This window comes from Salminus brasiliensis, chromosome 14, assembly GCF_030463535.1.
Source record: "Salminus brasiliensis chromosome 14, fSalBra1.hap2, whole genome shotgun sequence".
In the NCBI taxonomy this organism is placed as follows: Eukaryota; Metazoa; Chordata; class Actinopteri; order Characiformes; family Bryconidae; genus Salminus; species Salminus brasiliensis.
In genome coordinates, this window is record NC_132891.1 from 32,696,653 (window position 1) to 32,717,751 (window position 21,099).

A 21,099-nucleotide genomic window follows, 5' to 3' on the forward strand; every position below is an offset into this window, starting at 1 on the left:
TTACTGTTAGCGATAGTGGAAGTGTGTGAAATTAGCTTTGTAGACGTAATCAATCACAATTTTTCGAGAAACAAGACGTTTCGCGGATAGTGTAGGATGCCTAAACTTTTTCCAGATCTGTTCCTGAATAATTCACCCTCCTTCTCAAACACAGCACAGTTGCTCACAGTCATTATTCACTTATTCATTTCATTTTTAACACATTGATTTATTCCTTTAATAACTTTCTAAAAGGTTAATTTGGGTAAATTTATCAGTGCTATCAGTCAAGACAACCAGCTAATATTTAGGTTTTGTCTTAAATTAAGCTGTAACTGCTGTAAGAGCTAGTTTTCAGATTACATTGCAAGTGGCAATCGCCGGGGACCAAGCACTATGTGCCATTATGGAGAGACAGTAGTGCAGAATGATAGCAGTGTTTTTAAGATGGCCTGTAATCATAATTAACGCAGAGTCTCGAAATGAAGATTTTTGGACATGACTTGACTTCACGTTAGTGGTTGAATTTGACGAAATATGTCATTTCACAATTGAAATGTTTAGGCCGAAAGATGAATGAGTACCTTGCTGTAAGTGATAGTGAAAGTGTGTGAAATTAGCTTTGTAGACCTAATATAGCACGATGTGTCGAGAAACAAGAGGTTATTCGCTACAGTCATTATTCACTTATTCATTTCATTTTTGAATACATTGATTTATTCCTTTAATAACTTTCTAAAAGGTTCATTTGGGTAAATCTATCAGTGCTATCAGTAGAATGTTGATTCTCATGGACTGCTGTAACCGCTGTAAGAGCTTGTCTTCAGATTACATTGCAAGTGGCAATCGCCGGGGACCAAGCACTACTCGTCATTGTGGAGACAGTAGTGTTTTTAAGATGACCTGTAATCATAATTAATGCGGAGGCTCAAAAGGAAGATTTTTGGACATGACTTCACATTAGTTGTTGAATTTTGCAATTTAAATATTTAGGCTGAAGGGTGAAGGAGTACCTTAAATTAGCTTCAATTAGTGAAAACAAGACGTTTTCCCGGCGGTTTCGGACGCCTAACGTTTTCCAAACCTGTTGCGAATTGATGTTTTATATAACGAAAAGGCGGCTATGGTCCAACTAGAGCTCTAATTTCAATTTCCCCAAGTTCAAGCCTGTTCGTATGCTTTGCGCAAGAACAAACGGAATAAACAGGCTCGTCTATTGCTCCTAATTGGCCTTCAAAGCCGAGTGGTTTGCCACTTTTGCACGGATATCTAGGTCACCCCGTCTTTCAACGTGCGCCGTCATGAATCTAACCTTTTACTGAAGGGCTATTTATACACACGGCAGCCACCGTCGCTCGCAGCTCCAGCACAATGCTTTATGGACGGATGCAGGTGGTAGTCCGAACCGGGAGCGCGTAGGTAACAGCATCTAGACCAGCTAATAACACATATTGCTCAGCCATTACTGGATCTCTCCATTTAGCCTCCTGTGGCCTCGAGGACTTAGCTGCAACAATCGATAATGAAGTGTTTTTTGCTCGGCTTGAGCCGTCTTTTTTTTTTCGTTACCTGCTTTTAGAGTTATTATTATCTGCTGGTTCTCCACTGGAGCCAACTTCCATTACCTCAATCCCACATACAAAAAAAAAAATGCTCATGGATTGTGAACGTCAGAGGGTGGAATCCGCCAGGCTCTATTAGCAGTTTCTGGATTGGTCCTAGAACGTTTCCATTATGTGGAGGTTCTTCACATCTTCACACTCACACACCTGATTTAGAAATCAAATTTGTGGCATTGAACAAAGAACCCTCCTTTGGCACCTGTGCTTTTAAGGGTGTCAGCATTCTAACAGAAACCACAGCGCTGGTCAGCAGCCATGGGAATATGAACCACTTCTCCTTCTGTCATCTTTGCTTGGCTTGTGTTTTGTAGACACGGGAGTACGCTCTGAGTACATTGTGTGTAATTAGAGCTATTTACCACCTTCTGTGATGAATAGCTCTGTAGTGTCTGGTAAAATTTTTTAAATATCTACATCTAAAAATAAATACATTTCTATATATTTATAAAACAATTACTAATTAAAAAAATGTTTATACATTTTATTTTGTATGTATTATTTATTCATTATCTGTAAATTAATTATTAAAGAAATAAATAACAAAATATTAATTTAAATGATCAATTCAGGACATCGCTATCGTTCATTATGAAGTATTATTTTTCTGTTATGGTTTTGGCCTAGGAATTTCTTATCTGTGTACTTTTATTTTTTTCTGTTTTTAGCTGTGTTTAATTTTTTTTTTTTATATTAATATGGCAAACAATTCAGTACTCTCTTTCAGTACATTCACATTCACTAAATACTTTATTTAAATAACATTTAACAGGTTAATGTTGTATTTTGCAGACATTTGATAATATTTTGTATTGATAATAAGTTGTTTTGACATGTTATATTTCATAACATTATGAATATTATGAATATTTTTCATTCTCAGACACAGATTGAACTAAACATGTCTTTCAGTAGTAAATCACAGTAAATTGACTTTAAAGATTAGTTCTAGACTAAGCCTAATTCTTGTTCACGAAACAGGTAACAACTGATGTTTAGACGATTATGTGTGCTCTTGATGTTTTGCCAGTGTATTGTTTAATAGCAAGCATTGTGATTCTCCATGTATCCCTTCATTTAATTTAGATTAGAATTATGTTCATATTAATCATGTAGATTTGATATGTTTTAATGTTGACATGAGATGGTGGGGTGGTGGGGGGGCATCTACTGCCAGCCAAGAATTTTCTAGGAGAATCCCCCCAGCCCACTTTCTCAAACACAACATAGCAGCTTAGAGCAATTCTTTTACCTAACTTACAGAGCTGGTATTTGTTTTTTATGAGTACATAACTAAGAAAGTGCTGAAGTTGGTTTTGTTTTCTCATGATAACTTTCTAAAAGGTTCATTCGAGTAAATTTGGTCGTTTATCAGTGTTATCAATTAAGACAACCAGCATTTATGTAGAACGGTGGCAATCTACGGGGTCCAAGCACTACACACCCTAGTGGAGGAAAAGGATAGCAATGTTTTTAAGATGGCCTGCAACTTTAATTGACACAGAGTGTCAAAAGGAAGATTTTTGGGCCTGACATGACTTCGCATTAGTTGTTGAATTAAATGAAATATGTAATTCCGCTGCAGTTACACCTTTTGTAGTACTTTATTATGATTTGAAAGACTAAATTCTGCACCACATGCACCAGCAAGTGGGGCAATAATACATTTTACCAGTATTATCGTCATATAACGTTTCCCTCCCACCATCTCAACCAGTCATTAAGTAAAAATGCTGAATTTAACCTAGAAATTCATCACTATACGGATTAATGATATAGTGTAACCCATTGATATCACAGCCTCGTGTTTATATGAACATTGTACAGGCATTTACAGACTGTGATAGCATCCCTGAATGCCCACTTCACAACACTACAGGCATGGCATGATGGCAATACTGTGAAGTGAGCCAGCGTTAATTATGAAAGGGAAGCCTGTTTGTTTTGATTAGGCTTTCTGTTGGATTTAAGGGCCAGCAAACAGAAGCAGAGCGTTAAAGCAGGTTCGAATCTCTGCTTGCTTCCTTGTTGGCGTTTACCTCAGGGTAATGCCTGAACGCAGGTCACAGCACACAAAACCACGTCCAGATAGCACATTATGGCATGCTTGGTCCCTGTGGCCCAGTGCTGCCCGGGTTTCTCCCTGCTGGACGTATTCAGTGTGTGTGGTGGCTGCCCTCTGCTGCTGCTCTGAGGCCTGGTCCACACACACGTACAGCTTCTGAGTTGCGCGAGCTACAAGGAACGCCTTGCTTTGCTTTTCAGCATCCGTGTCAACAGATTAGAGCATTCACATGGGCTGAGCGAGCGGAGCAGATGCATCCCAGAAGCAGCATGGAGTCTGGAGAGTAGGTGTCATGCTTGTATTTTGTATACAATAAGAAAAAACTCATATAATAAAGATATATACATTCATAAATTATTTTTATTAAGTAATTTATGAATTAGGGTTTTTAATAAACCATGTACCGGGAATCACATACGGAGAACACCCAAAGAACCTGATGTTTTGGTGATGTTTTGACCCAGTTGTCTAGCCATTACAATTCAAGTCAAAGTAGATTAAGTAGATATTTTTTTTTTGTTGTTGTTTTATATTTTAATATATTTTATTATTTTATTATGTTTTTTATTATACTTAATTAATATTATACTTAATTAAGGAACATTGGGGAGAGGCCCTGTAAATTTCTACTTTTTGTGTAAAAGCAGTGAAAATCCAAAAAAATTACAAATTAAATAAAAGATGAAAAATGTCATTATAGCAATTTGGCAAACTACTTAAGTCTTTTTAATATGTTAAAAAACTTTAACGTCTTTATGCAAATCATTTGGCACCAGGTGGAAATTGTAGTTTTGCAACATTTAAATAGTTTTGTGTTGATTTAAAATAATTAACAAATTTGAATATTTTCCCCGTTTGATCCAATACACATTTAGGGCCAGTTTCCCAGCTCAATGCTAGACTAAAAAGACTTTCAATTGAAAAATCTCCATTGAAATTATAATTTAATACTAGATTAGGTTTAATTCTTGCTCGTGAAAAGTGTTCTGGCGTTTAGACAAAATGTAGTGTTTTTAAAGATTTAAATGATTAAAAATGTGAAGGCACTTTTTGTTTCACATTATATATGTATATATTTTTTTATTATTATTTTTTTTTTTTTTTTTATTGCCCCTTACATGATTTTATTAAGACAAGAACTGGCCACTGCATACCGGAAATGTCCACAAGACCTGCCCGGTGTTTTGAGGCTGCTCTAACAAATGAAAAAATACATTAAAAAACATTTAAAAATACACCTAACCAATCCTTACGGTGTGATCTTTCACACATCCACAAAAAATTTATTAGTTTATAACATTAGTTTATATTTATTAGTTTATGTTTGTTATTACATTAATAATAACATTTAGGCATGTTTACAGTTTGCCATTATGTTAAAATTGACCTTTGAGAATGTTGTTAAATTCATGTCTTGTAACAGTCCTAGCAACAGTCAGTAAAGGACTAATTCAGCAAACATGCTAATGATGCTACTATTCAACATAGTAGGAGTCAGTTTTCATAATGCCAAGAAGGTTTGATGAGCATATTGTAAGTTAGGGGTGTAAGATAATATCGATAAATCAGAGTATCGAGATATTATGTTTTGCAGTATTGTATCAGTTCTTAAAAACACAGTATTGATTTTTAATGAGTAGTTTAGATGTAAAGAGTGGCCATTTTGTGTTTGTGTGTGTTTAAACATGTAACCCCTGTGTCAGATCCCCAGGTTCTTGCCAATACACAGCCCTAATTTAAATAAAATATGTTACAAATAAAATCTGAACAGGATTGCTTCTTTTGACAAGATTGTGCCGATGTAACATATTTTATTCATGTTTGCCTACCTGGCATGTTTTAATTATGAACATTCAAAGCACTATTTGTTTCAGTGTGGAAATGTTGTTTTGGAGCTTTCCCAGTCGCTCATGTAATAATAATACGTGTTATTCCCAGCGTAATGTAAAGAATGTGTAGAATGCATTGAGCCATCACATTTCATCATCAGTACTGTATAGGAAGAACAAAGGTTTTACTGCCAGTGCAAATGCTGAGGCTCAAACCCTGGTCACTTGTGATGGCCGTCATACACCAGACACGCCACGACGCCCCACACAGCGACCAAAAATTCAATGGAGGTACATACACTGGCACAGAGTGAACTTTTCTCTTGGAGTAGGCTGAATCTCCACAGCTCGCTACACTCCTTTGTGGGTGATGGATGAAGAGAAGCGGATCATTGAAGTGGGGATATACCCGGAACTATGTGCCATGGTTGGGGATAACTAAATGCCATGGGTGGGGATTACTAAATGCCATGGGTGGGGATAACTAAATGCCATGGGTGGTGATTACTAAATGCCATGGGTGGGGATTACTAAATGCCATGGGTGGGGATTACTAAATGCCTTGGTTGGGGATAACTAAATGCCATGGGTGGGGATAACTAAATGCCATGGGTGGGGATTTTCATTAATAACTGTTAGTTATTAATAATTAATAACATAATAACTTAGCCTCTTGAGACATTTCTGCTTTTGGTAGAGCAGAACCTCAACCAGTGTAGATCTGTAGATCTGCAGCATTCCTTCTGAGGACTCAACAGTTTCATAGTTCGAGCTCCACCCTGTTAGTCTGGGAAAGGCCACAGCTGACCCCCGATCAGCTCTCCTCCACAGGAAAGCAGGGCGTTCTGTCCGAGTGTGTCGTGAAGGTTGCACTTTAGCTGTGTTACAGCGGCGTCTCTGAAACGCCCCTCTGACAAAAGTAGTTAGAGTAGTTTGGATAGCAGCGGCTGATCGGTGCTCTGAGCGCAGTGTGTGTGCCGGTGTGTTTCGCCACTCAGGGGTGTTTGAAATAGCCTCTCGTCCTATTTCAGCAGGGGCGGGGAGTTTCTTCCTCCCTAATGATGAAAAAGTGGGACGAGAGAGAAAAAGAGAGAGAGGCTTTTGCATGGCTCTGAGTAAAATAGGTCATCTTGAGTGGGACACTTCACAGTGTAAAGCTGTTTGGAAGAAGGAGAGTTGTGTGTATGTGTGTGTGTGTGTGTGTGTGTGTGTGTGTGTGTGCTTGTATTCTTTCAGGACAGAAATCATCTTGAGTGTGGGTCCAGCGGAATAAGGTGCTGTCACTATGATCAGATGATCGCTGGTTCAATCCCTGCCCATGCTGCTGGCCATCGGCAGCCGGAGCCCAGGAGAGCACAATTAGCCTTGCTCTCTCCAGGGCGACTCCAGCGCAGTGCTGACCAGCGCTGGCCGATGCGTCAGAGCTGGGTACACAGCGATGACGGTGGGACGTAGGCATATCGTGCTGTAAAGTTCTTTAGTGTGCTTGCACTAAACCTAACCGGACCAACTTTCAACCGACAACTAACCCGTCCGGACTTTCAGGTGTGAAACCGCCCCCCTAAACCTTTTTTTTTTTGCCAACTGAGGTAAGGTTTTGGAGGTTTTAGGCTAAGAAAATAACCATTACATAGGCTGTAGATACTTAAATAATATATACGATACATATGGGGCATAAATTATTACATACACTGTGCTGTACACAGGGTTTTGGCTTCTAATCAAATTATTAAAAATCATTTTTCTAAGCAGTAAGAGAGTTTTTAGTTGTGTAAAGCACACAGGCCAGCCTATTGTCCAATGGTTGTATAATAAACTGTGTAAACACATGGAATAGCCATATCAAAGAGTGGCAGACCCTGAAACACACAAGTTTTTCTTCCCTCCCTTTTATGCATTATTCGGTACATTATTACTGTTGTCATTACATATAGCTACTATATATATATATATATATATATATATATATATATATATATATCACATATGGGGCACACAGCAGGTAGTGTAATGTCTGTAGTGTAGAGAGTGTGAGGAGAGTGAATGAGCCCATGAGCACTACATACTGGTATTCAATGAGAAAAGCCACAGGTCTGATAAAGTGATTGGAAATAAGAGAGCGAGAGAGAGAGAGAGAGAGAGACAGACTAATGCCGTCCCCTGATAAGCCTGTGCTATTTTAGGAATATGGACCGAACAGTTGCATGCTTGAATTCACCCTGTCCACCCCTCCAACTGTGCGCCTGTCCCCTTTTCCCAGCTTCAGACAGGACAAATAAGGCAGGTCCCACAGGCAGGTGCGTCTCCTGTACTTGTCTGCCTCTGTGAAAAACTTTAACTGCGAAACTGCAACAGGAGTCGGAGTGGAAGTGGCCTCTCTCGTATCTGGATGCTAGTGGCAGGCCGTTTCAGCCTAAACTGACATCAGTGATACATGCCATAGCTCAGTGTGTAGCTTATATCTTGGGATGGGACCAAGAGAGGAGAAGCAAGCATGTGTGAATGTGTGTATAGAGACTGAACATGCTTTTCTTTAAGGACCGTTAATGTACTGAGGATTTTTGTTCCTGCAAGTAAAAAGTCATTTTAGGTATCTGTAATTGGAGGTTTTTCTTTGGTAAGCTGTTTTGGCTTAAAATGACACCAGTTATACCCAAAGTCAAGATCTGTGTACTGTAGTTTTTACTAGTAGAAATGTCATATAGAAATAATAGAAATTTCATCTATCAACTATGAAATGGGTGCTAGTTATAATATCAGATCAACAGTTTCCGGACATCTCCACTGTAATTCTGCAGTTTCAGATATCTACAATTACTTTCTTACTAGTAAAACTGACAGTTCCAGATATCTGCAATTACATTTTACCAGTAAGAATGGCAGTTCCAGTTATTTCCAATGTAATTCGATTAGTAAAAACTCCAGTTTCAGATATCTACAATTACTTTTTACTAGTAAAAACTCCAGTTCCAGTTATTTCCAATGTAATCCGACTAAAAACTCCAGTTTCAGATATCTACAATTACTTTCTTACTAGTAAAACTGACAGTTCCAGATATCTGCAATTACATTTTACCAGTAAGTATGGCAGTTCCAGTTATTTTCAATGTAATTCTGACTAAAAACTCCAGTTTCAGATATCTACAATTACTTTCTTACTAGTAAAAATGGCAGTTTCAGATATCTACAATTACTTTCTTACTAGTAAAACTGACAGTTCCAGATATCTGCAATTACATTTTACCAGTAAGAATGGCAGTTCCAGTTATTTCCAATGTAATTCGATTAGTAAAAACTCCAGTTTCAGATATCTACAATTACTTTTTACTAGTAAAAATGACGGTTCCAGTTATTTCCAATGTAATTCCAACTATTAAAAATCTTACTAGTCAGTTACTTTCTTACTAGTAAAAATGACAGTTTCAGATATCTACAATTATTTGTTTACTAGTAAAAATGACAGTTCCAGATATTTCCACTGTCATTCTGTAACTAGTAAAAACTCCAGTTTCAGATATCTATAATTACTTATTCTTATTAGTACGAGTTGTTATATTATTATATAGTTATTATAGTTAAAACTATATTTTTGAGCTCTAAAACTGCATATATCCTAAATCCACAGAACTACTAGTCAAAACTACATTAGAGATATCTCGAATTAGCATTTTTTTCTAGTCAGAATTAATTTACAGATTTACGGTGCATTTTATTAGCACTTTTTTATCCATTAGAATTAATCAGGCTGTTTTTGTTACTATGGCTTTATATATACTGATATATGTAAGTGACCTCATTTCTGATTGGCTGCCTCAAAAAGCATCAAAAAGCAGCCTGGGCCGAAATACTCGTTCAGCTCTAATTTAGTGAATTGGCGTCATACATTTAAGTCTGAATACGCTCCAAAAATAAAAAGTGCTACAAAGTGTTTGGCATTGTTCATTCCTGTGTGTGTCACTTACACTAGAACACCTCATTCACTGAACTGAGTCGTCTCCTAATCACTCCTAATTAATTGTGATTGCATCCTCATTGTTTTGATTGTTGTCGTCTAAGCACGGTTCACTTGGCTGCGGTGGCACAGTCTTATCAATATGCATATGCTGAATATTCATGTCCTGGTCCTTTCAGTACCCCGTGGACTTTGACTCCTAGTCTCAGTGGTAAGTTTCCAACCGAGTGAGCCAGCAAACGCATCTTCCAGAGCGGCTCCTTTTTTACTGGGACAGTCCTGCTCCTTAGCACACCGCATTATTATTTTACACCCGTGGTAGACAGCCCAGTTATCCGGAACAGGATCTTTCAGATCTTCAGGGTTGATCATAAATAGCCCAGTTTGCCCTGGGTTTAATCAGAGCGCTTTGTTCTACTTGATCTTTTTATCAGTGGTGCTGTTAAAGGGGAATTTCACCTATTTTTCAGAGGTTCTGTGTTATTGCTCTCGAGTGGCACAACTGTCTAAGTGTTGGCTCTATTGTTGGGGGGTGGGAAGGGTTGCAAGAGGTCTCAGTCCCTGGCGATGGTACACCATCCATGACTAAGAGTCTAAGAGAGCATAATAGGCCTCGGTCTCACTTGGTGGGACGTTTGGTGGGAAAGTGGTGGTGACAGGAACACTGGCGAACAGTGGCAGCTTAGCATATCTGGGTATCGAACTCATGTAGATAGATACACTATATGTCTGGTCCTCCAGAGTTGCTTTTAAAATGAACATCTACTCTTCTGCAAAGGCCTTACAATTGATTTTGCAACATTGCTTTGGATTTGATGGCATTTGAGAGCATTAGTTAGGTCAGGTATTAAGAATGGACGATTAGTTGTAGATCAAAACGCCACACAAACTTTTCCCAGAGGTGTTGACAGGAGCTCCAGCACTTTAGAGAATTCAGTTCCACTGCTGCGCAGCCCAATAAAAGCGGTGTCTGGATACTTTTATAGGTAGGTTGGGAGGTAGGTAGACAAATGGGCAAACAGACAGAGAGACAGACAGACAAACAGACAGACAGACAAACAGACAGATAGATAGATAGACAGAGATAGACAGATGGGTAGATAGACATACAGATAGACAGATAGATAGATAGATAGATAGATAGATAGATAGATAGATAGATAGACAGGTAGACAGGTAGAAATATAGACATACAAGAAGACAGCCAGACAGCCAGATAGATAGATAGATAGATAGATAGATAGATAGATAGACAGAGATAGACAGATGGGTAGATAGACATACAGATAGACAGATAGATAGATAGATAGATAGATACATAGATACATAGATAGATAGATAGATAGATAGATAGATACATAGATAGACATATGGGTAGATAGACAGACAGATGGATAGATAGATAGATAGATAGATAGATAGATACATAGATACATAGATAGATAGATAGATAGATACATAGATAGACATATGGGTAGATAGACAGACAGATGGATAGATAGATAGATAGATAGACAGGAAGACAGATAGACAGGTAGAAATATAGACATGCAAGAAGACAGACAGACAGCCAGATAGATAGATAAACAGACAGACAAGGAGGAATATAGACATACAGCAAGACAGACAGATAGATAGACAGAGACAGACAGATAGATAGATAAACAGACAGACAGGTAAAAATATAGATATACAGGAAGACAGACAGACAGATAGATATATAGACAAACAGATGAATAGACAGACAGATAGATAGATATATAGATAGACAGACAAACAAATGAATAGACAGACAGATAGATAGATAAACAGACAGGTAGAAATATAGATATACATGAAGGCAGACAGACAGACAGATAGGTAGGTAGATAGATAGATAGATAGACAGACAAACAGATGAATAGACAGACAGATAGATAGACGGGGTGAACAAGAGACGACAGCAGTTCTCATACAGACTCCTCCAGTCCTCTGTGTTAAAAGCCTCTTGCACAATGTGGATCAGAGGCTCTGCACTGCTGTCTGTGTCACAGGGCACAGCTTTGTGCAAAAAACAACACACACACACACACACACATCCATACCGCTTTCGCCAGCACCCTTTTGAAGTGGCACTCGCACCTGATCAAAACGCCCGAGTGAGGCGGCCTTTCAAGAAGGAAATCCTACTCAGGTGTGATTGAGAGGAATCAGCCTCCTCTGGCACCGAATCAGCCACTGTCCCTAATCTCCAGCCGGACAGAGGTGGCTTTGCTGCTGGATAGACAATATGATAGAAAGGGGAGAGAGAAAAGGGGGACAGACAAACAGGGGATAGAAGCTGAGAGAGAGAGAGAGAGAGAGAGAGAGAGAGAGTGGGTCTCTGGGTATTATTTTTTGAGCTGCTGTCTGAGCCACTTCACCCAAGTGTGAAGATCATCTCAATTTTGTCTGTGGTCTTGAATCTCGATTCCAAGACTGATCACTGAGCTTTTTCCCAAACATGAGCAATCAGGGCAGGTGAGAGATGCGACAGGTCGATCAATACATCGCTCATGTTCACTGTAGCTCAGACGTGGGGGTGAAGGGGCCACCGGGGAGCCATCACTCACAGCGTCCATTGGTTTCTCAGACAAGGAGGCTATCTGACGTCCGGACAAATAGGTGGGATGGGTGGTCACGAACAACCCATCACTTTGTCTGCTGTCAGATCTCGTACACGATGTCTGATGGATGCCACTCAACTGCGGAGAGGGGTTCGGTCTTAATGACGGGAGGGAGAGTTGATGCTGTCTGATTGGCTGGGACAGGACCTTCTGTTCTCTCTGGAGACTCTAATGAAGTCCACCAAAGGCCGAATGCCCTGTAAGACCGAGCTCTGTAATGATGGACAGGGTCAGAATCATTCCCGTCATTCCCTTCAACACGACTTCCAGACCCACCGGCCTCCTAATCGCTTGTCAAACGGTAATACCCCCCGCCCCCCATGTCACTGATTAATGATGTCACACTCTGAAAACAGGTGGTGGTGGGGGGGGGGACAAGCTCACCGTAGTTGTGAGTTTAGTGACGTTCTACGTTCAGTTAAAGGAAAATCAAGCAAATCAGAGAACTGGGTTCTCTGCTGTGATGGATGCTGCTCCGTCCAATATTTTTGGGACGAGGCAGGAAGTTGGGGATGAGGTCGGGTGGGGTGGTGATCACCATCCAACATCCTGACCTCACTGACGCTTTCCAACAAAAGCAGGACTCTTTTATACCTTTAATACCTTTGATTTCGTAAGAAACAACAAATGAGCAGGTGTCCCAATACTTTTGCTGGGATATAGCGTATATTGCGATAACTATTCTAAGGGCTAAAGGCTTTTGATGATGAGGTTTATGGAAGTTTGGGCTACAATTTTAGTGTAAAGAAGACTGAAAACAAGGCCAGCCCTGTTTTTTTATTATTATTTTTATTGGAAACAGTGATTCTAAACCTCTGGGGTGGTTCATTCAGAAGCGCTTCATGCGTAGATGGTTTTGTACCCTGGCTCTACACATTTCCGATCAATCCCGGGTCACTGCAGGAGCAATTCTGTGTGATACTGCTGTTAGAGGATCGATGCGCTTCATTTTGCGCTTCATCAATAAAATCCTTAAGAGGCGATTCATAAACAAATCATTCTCCGTTAACCCCTCAAACTGCAGGGGCTTGCATGCGGGCCCCCTCTTAATTATAGTGAGTAGCACTTAGCAAATATTAGGGGCCCTATGCTCATTGCTATCTTACACCTCGCCAACAGTCTATTTCCACGCCTCCCGTCTGGGCGTGGTGGTCTCGAAATGAGGGGTGTTCAGGTCAGTTTCTGGAGTATCGCTGTGTATCTCAGCAACTGAAAACACAGGAGGAGCTCCACTGACTGAAAACAGCCTAGGCAGACGTTCGTCAGCAGTCAGGCGTTCGTCCGTTGCTATCTTGGCAGTGAATTGTCAACACATGCACGTGCAGCCCGACGCTCGTACACCCCCCCACGCTTTACACCACTGAAACAGCAACCTGCCAAGGTCAGTCGGACCGCACCTGGCTCTTAAAGGGAACAGTTACATTATGTCCAAAACACACCCCTGATTAATTAAGAGACTCAATACATGCCTTTTGTACGTTTCGAGCCAAGGCGTCATTACGATAGCAAAGACACACCGACACGCCCTAAATCAAGCTGCACGGACAGCGGCTCGCCTAAAGATCGCTAAAATAGAGCCCTATTTACATTTACAGGGTCTTTAACATGGTCAGCTACCATCCTCATAATCTGCAAACCAGAAATCAAGATTTATCAGTTCCTCTGGTCTTCAGCCGCCCAGTTCTGGTGAGCCTGTGCTTATTGCAGCCTCAGCTTTCTGTTCTTGGCTGACAGTAGTGGAACAAGACTTGATTATGATGCTAAAAGTAGCTGTAAGAAAGTTCGAAATTGTGGCCGTGAAGGGCCGAACATGGTCGGCAGCAATACTCAAACAGTCCGTGGCATTCACACAATGATTGACTGGCATTAACGGGCCTGAGGTGAGGCTTTCCTGCTTTCCTGCTGCTGGTAGCTCGCCTACCTCAGAGCTGGAGGTGTAGTGCATTCTGAGAGGCTTGTCTGCTCACCACAGCTGTACAGACTGTTATGTAAAAATGACTAATACAGATGTTGTGTAAAGATACACTTCACTGTATTTACAGCAAATTAGCCATTGCTCTAAGATTAATAACCGAATACTAAGCAGACGGCCTAAGGGGTTAAATCCTGTTCGGACTGAGTCAGTGTGTGTTTACGGTGCGTCATCGGGTTTGCTACGGATGTCTGCTTCGGCTAAGGAGTAAGGAAGGCTGTTGCATAAGTACATAAGGCTTGTTAACTGCGCTCATGTGTGCAGCAGCAGCATCAGTAGCAATAGCAGCAGCAGTAGCAGAAGGCCTGTTTGTGTTTGCTGAGAGAAATCAGCCTCCGGTCCCAAATTAGAGCACAGCCTGGGGGCTCGCAGCATCGCTAGTGATAAAGCATATCCACACACACAGAGTGAAGTGTAAAAGCATGGCTGTACACACACACACAGGGCGTAGGAGTGAGCTGAATATTGGGGAAGTCGTATGCCGGGTGGTTTGAGTCCATGCCCTTTTAGAAGCAGTCTTAAAAGGGATGCTTCAGTGTTTCCGTCAAACTTAGACACATAACTCATAATATTTTATACAAAAAAATAAGATTTCCATTTTGAATAAACTTTAAATCTTAAAAGTTTCTTTTAAACCAGGACACACATATAAAATCATAAAAATTAGGTGTGATTAAAAAAATATTTTTATTTTCGGGAATATTTCAGATGCAAAGGTTAATACGAACATGTGAAAACGGCCATGCACTGACAAAAAAATTAGTAAAAATATTATTTTCCTTAATAAATAGTATTTTCTCATATATTATGTTAACAAGAACTCTAGAATTAGTAGCTTTAAGCTTTGGAGACATTTTGGACATTTTGGATACATTCAGTCGTCATGGCGGGTTAGGCCAGACACAGAGGGATGAACACTCACAGAGATGAACTCAATGTAAGTATATTTATTAAACAAAACAAGACAAACAAAAGGGGGCAAGTGAAGCACAAAACCCAGCAGCTAAAGGGCATAAACGTGGATACAGTGATCAACAAAACCAGAACATGGCAAACAAGAGGGCGACCGGGGGTTATGCTGGGGAACCAGCTACCTGGCAAGAGCTGCTAGGCCGACCCCACCTGGAACTGCAGCGTGACAGAGGGAATTAGCTGGAATTAGTAGCTGGAACGAGAGTCGTGGGTATATTTCAGTGAAAAGTGAGCGAACCTCGCTGGAAGCTCGAACCTCCGGGTGGATCGGTAGTCGCCGACGGACTCGAGCCGAAGCTGGCCTAAACACTATGTGGTGATCGGATGGGAACCTCAAGGTGGCGCTCGAGGGCGCTGACATCCGAGGGGCTGACATCCGTCACCACTGTGTAATGAGTAAACTCCTATAGACTCAATAGGCATACATATACAGTATGCTAGTGTGTTGGTTTTTGGGACATGATGGTGGACCGTGTGGGTCCGGGTCCTTTAAAGGCTCGTTGCAGTGCCCACTGAGACCCACCAACAGAGTTTTCAGTTCTACAGTGGAGGGATTTAGCTCATCTAAAGGGGGAGGGGATTCATTAATTTGGCAGTTTTTCTTCAGTAAGTGCATTGTTAGCATTTCACATACCCCCCATCCACCCACACACACAGACACACACACACACAGGCATCTCAGCGTATACCTGAGCAAGCGAGTGGACCAGTTTCACAGTAAACCAGAGAGTAACGCCCTGCTTCTGTTCTCTCACAGCCCTCCTCTCTTTTTCGCCTCTTTGCCCCCCATCTTAGCCTCCTGAGAGGCTGAAAGTAGATCAGAGGTGTGTGGAGGGGGACAGGGAGAAGCGAGAATGAGTGAAATAGGACAGCAGCGAAGGCCGAGAGAGAAAGAGAGAGAGCACAGAGGACAGGACCGTCCCCATTAACGCTTCATCGTCCTCCTCCGCTGCAGCATCTCTCACCGCTATGATCTATGTGTTAGTGTCTGACCGAAAGACCACAGTTGTTATTAGCAGTGGCGAACCGCAGCTATTAGAGCTAGGCCTTCAGTTTTAGGCTTAACCCCTTAAACCCTAGGCTCATCATTACGTTATCTGGTAGCTGTTTAGTGTACCAGATTTTACAGAGTGCCACAGGGTTCAATTTTAGGGCCCATGACAATGGTGAAGGGTGGGCCTACAAGCACAGTTTAAAGGGTTAATAATGGTGGTGGTGGATTGGTAGATGGTTAAGCTTTGTTAAATACATTAGCACATGCATTATATGTCCAAATGTTTGTGGACACCACTTCTAATGAATGCGTTCAGCCACTTCAAGTTGCATCCTTTGCCGTCATAGATGCAAATGCACACACATAAATTGTCTAGTCCCTGTAGAGAAGCATTGACAGTAGCATGGGCCAGAGGGGTATGAAGGCCCCCAGCATTGAGCTTAGACACCATAGCATCCACCAAGCAACGTCACGGCAGCTGCCTTAAATACCATTGCAATTACCTTGCCACACTGTAGCACCTACAGTCCATTTGGCAACACCCAAGCAACCATCTAGGATACCACAGCAACCACAAAACCATAGTAACACAATACTACCGAAAACACTATTGCAACTACTTAACAACACAGAGCAGCCACTTGGGAAACCATAACAACCACTTGACAAAACCATAGCAACTACTTGACAAAACCATAGCAACCACCTGGGACACCGTAGCAACCACCTAGCAATAGCATAACAACCACCTGGGCAACCAAGGCAGCCACTTAATGTGCCTAGCAACCACCTGGAACCATATAGCAACTGTCTCAATTGCTTGCGCGGCCACTCCTCCCTTCCTTCAGGAAATACACATATCTAGTTACTTTTGTTACTGCTTTTGGAATGTAACTTCATAATTACATACTGTAATTAATTACATAACAATTTCATACCTAAAGTTACACAATGAATTACATTTGCATTACATTCACATCTTATATTGGCAGGTTTGAGTCTGCACTCAGTCAGCAGTGGCTTCAGTCGGGTCCTGTCGGTTCAGGGGATCAAACTGGCGACCTTACAGTCACAAGTCCGCTTCTCTAACCTTCGGACCGCGGCTGCCCTCAACTGCCAGGGATAGCCAGGGATTCGGCAAGACCTGGCTTCGGAGTCTTCGAACAGCGCCGGGCCCTGCTCACGTTTAGTCTCACGCACCCCTGCCACCTCCCATAACACCAGTGATTAGGCCTATAGGCCGGCGCTACTTTGTATTTCTTTAGCTAGAGCCTTGTTTGCGCTGTAGCTATATACATTCTAGTTAAAACTAGAAGAGAAATGATTTCATTTTGCGGGGTTCCTGTCACGGCTGTTGCGAGAGAAGGCCTTGGTGTAGCGGGCTGCAGCACTAAAGCGCCCGGGCTAATGAAATGCAATAACCGGTCTGTTTTTCATTACGGCCTGCTGCTGGGGAATGTGATTGTGTGGCGTAACGGCCCTCAGAGCAGCAGGCTCTGTCCCTAATCAACAATTCCTCTTTTTATTACAGGAGACTAATGAAATCGTGGCCATTAAGAAGTTCAAGGACAGTGAAGGTAAGACGCTCCTGGAGTAACACTAACTCGGAACAAAAAAAAAAACCCAAGCGAATATCGGAAATGCTTTTTAATCACATTCCTGCAGACAGGGGTGTCCTGTTCTGCGCCTTGCCTCGCCTCGCCTCGCCTTGCCTCGCCTCGCCACTCTGCGCTACCTGCTTGCTTTGTGCAACCCTGAAGGAATTTATCCTTCATGCAAACTTCAAAGAGGCCCTCAGTCCCTGTGGCATCGGGCCTTTTGTAATATTTACCGGCTCTTTAATGTTTTTCAATATCACCATATTGTGACGGCTCTATAATAGCGGTTTGCTACGAGGTCCCATATGACCTACTCACGGCGAGACAAGACAGGTCACATGATGTCTGAGAACTTGAAAATAAAGACAGCATGAAAAGGAATCCCATTTTCCCAGATCTGAGATTGCTGTTAGCCTTTACTTCATCAATGAAACTGAAGCCCTAGATTGAGGCAGCCCAAAGCTGCTAAATATCAGATAGAGTATATAAGACAGAGTATTAAACATCTAGCTAACATCAGCTAGAGCAGTTACATCTAGCTAACATCAGCTAGAGCAGTTACATCTAGCTAACATCATCTAGAGCAGTTAACATCTAGCTAACATCAGCTAGAGCAGTTACATCTAGCTAACATCAGCTAGAGCAGTTAACATCTAGCTAACATCAGCTAGAATAGTTACATCTAGCTAACATCAGCTAGAGCAGTTAACATCTAGCTAACATCAGCTAGAATAGTTACATCTAGCTAACATCAGCTAGAGCAGTTACATCTAGCTAACATCAGCTAGAGCAGTCACATCTAACTAACATCAGCTAGAGCAGTTAACATCTAGCTAACATCAGCTAGAGCAGTTACATCTAACTAACATCAGCTAGAATAGTTACGTCTAACTAACATCAGCTAGAGCAGTTAACATCTAGCTAACATCAGCTAGAGCAGTTACATCTAGCTAACATCAGCTAGAGCAGTTACATCTAGCTAACATCAGCTAGAGCAGTTACATCTAGCTAACATCAGCTAGAGTAGTTAACATCTAGCTAACATCAGCTAGAGCAGTTACATCTAGCTAACATCAGCTAGAGCAGTTACATCTAGCTAACATCAGCTAGAGCAGTTACATCTAGCTAACATCAGCTAGAGCAGTTACAGCTAGAGCAGTTAACATCTAGCTAACATCAGCTAGAGCAGTTACATCTAGCTAACATCAGCTAGAGCAGTTACATCTAGCTAACATCAGCTAGAGCAGTTACATCTAGCTAACATCAGCTAGAGCAGTTACATCTAACTAACATCAGCTAGAGCAGTTAACATCTAACTAACATCAGCTAGAGCAGTTACATCTAGCTAACATCAGCTAGAGCAGTTACATCTAACTAACATCAGCTAGAGCAGTTACATCTAGCTAACATCAGCTAGAGCAGTTAACATCTAACTAACATCAGCTAGAGCAGTTACATCTAGCTAACATCAGCTAGAATAGTTACATCTAGCTAACATCAGCTAGAGCAGTTACATCTAGCTAACATCAGCTAGAGCAGTTACATCTAACTAACATCAGCTAGAGCAGTTACATCTAGCTAACATCAGCTAGAGCAGTTAACATCTAGCTAACATCAGCTAGAGTGGTTAACATCTAGCTAACATCAGCTAGAGCAGTTAACATCTAACTAACATCAGCTAGAGCAGTTACATCTAGCTAACATCAGCTAGAGCAGTTAACATCTAGCTAACATCAGCTAGAGCAGTTAACATCTAGCTAACATCTCGACCTCTGTATGTTTAAGCAGAGTGTCTGTAAATGCTCTGTCTCAGAGAAGTACAGCCGTCGTTTCCATCAGTGTGAGGCTAATTGCTAACCCGCCCCCCGTACAGAGAATGAGGAGGTTAAGGAGACGACGCTGCGGGAGCTGAAGATGCTCCGCACACTGAAGCAGGAGAACATCGTGGAGTTGAAGGAGGCTTTCCGGCGCAGGGGGAAGCTCTACCTGGTGTTCGAGTATGTGGAGAAGGTACACATGAGAACCCAGCTTTGTGGAGTGCTTTAGTTAATATACACCTGAGTCCTTTGTGAGAAAGCTCAAGTTAACAGCCAGGGAAAACACCCAGACCAGGATCTACAGCACATAGCAGATAACAGACAAAGGCTACATAACATGCAGATAACACACATACACACACACACACACACGAAGCATAACCATGGATGGGTGTGTAAGTATACTGAGCATTCCCAGAGACCCCCACCCAATTCTATATACACAGTCATATCAGAATATTATGACCATGCCTATGTATTGTGGTGTATATATTATCATATGAATATAAGATTGGGCTCCCCTGGTTTCACAATTCGTTTATACACTGTATACTCCAATTATATAAACAAATTAGCCATAACATTAAAACCACCTGCTGACACTCTCAGAGAGAAGTGCATCAGATGTTTGTAATAGAGATGATTGAGTTTAAAGAACCGTAATATCGCCGAAGAACCATTACATCAACACCCTTAAAGGGTTCTTCCTCTATGGCACTATTCCACAGGCATGGACTCCACAAGACCTCTGAAGGTGTCCTGTGGTATCTGGGACCAATAAGGTAGCAGCAGGTCCTTAAAGTCCTGTAGGTTGGGAGATGGGTCCTCCATGAGCGTCAGTGAGCCTTGGGTTCCCATGACCCTATTACTGGTTCACCAGTCGTCTTTTCTTAGAGCACTTTTGGTAGGTCCTGACCACTGCATATCGAGAAGACCCCGTAAAACCTGCCCAATGTTTTGGACACGCTCTGACCCAGTCGTCTAGAACGTCATAGTTTGGTCCTTTTCCACATTATTTCTGCTGGGAGACCTTTCAAGTGTTCTTGTCAAAGAGTCTCAGAACTGGCTGTTCACCTGCTGCCTAATATGTAGGCCCCACCCCTCCACAGGTGCCACTGGAAGCATATAAGCAATGTTATTCACTTCACCGGTCAGTGGTTTTAATGATTTAATTGTCTTCGCTCCCCAAACGCTCGACGCTCGACTCCCTGCCAGCTAAGCGTTTTACCCCTTTTTGCTCTAAGAATCTGCACAAAACCCTCAGCTCCGCTAAAGGCCGTCACGTCGACGGCGTGTAGGTAGGAAACGGTTTAGGCAGAAGTTTCTGCTTCGGTGAAACATGACAGGACAGAATTACAGAGTGAATAGTTAATGAGATGTTCATTATTCATCTTCTGTGCAGTGAAGCTATCTCAGTTCAGCCTGGTCAGAGTTTATTCTCTATTTTTGGACTCAGTTAAAGCTTTCTCGTTTTCCTTAAGAGGTTTCTTCTTTTTGCTCACGCTGGCGCAGAACATGCTGGAGCTGCTGGAGGAGCTGCCTAACGGAGCAGCGCCCGACAAAGTGCGGAACTACACCTACCAGCTGATCAAAGCCATCCACTGGTGCCATAAGAATGACATCGTGCATAGGGGTAAGGAACTTGCCGAGTTTGTTG

General features: G+C 41.6%; 1 protein-coding gene across 5 annotated transcripts in view; it reads left to right on the plus strand.

Annotated features, from left to right (window-relative positions):
* LOC140576753 (cyclin-dependent kinase-like 5) overlaps window positions 1–21,099 on the plus strand; it is a 94,929-nt gene that overhangs the window by 39,605 nt on the left and 34,225 nt on the right. For all 5 annotated transcript variants that reach the window (XM_072696334.1, XM_072696333.1, XM_072696336.1 and 2 more), the window contains 3 exons: window positions 17,559–17,604; window positions 19,499–19,635; window positions 20,955–21,075. In XM_072696334.1, the coding sequence (XP_072552435.1) occupies window positions 17,559–17,604; window positions 19,499–19,635; window positions 20,955–21,075 (304 nt within the window). The remainder of the gene's footprint in view (window positions 1–17,558; window positions 17,605–19,498; window positions 19,636–20,954; window positions 21,076–21,099) is intronic.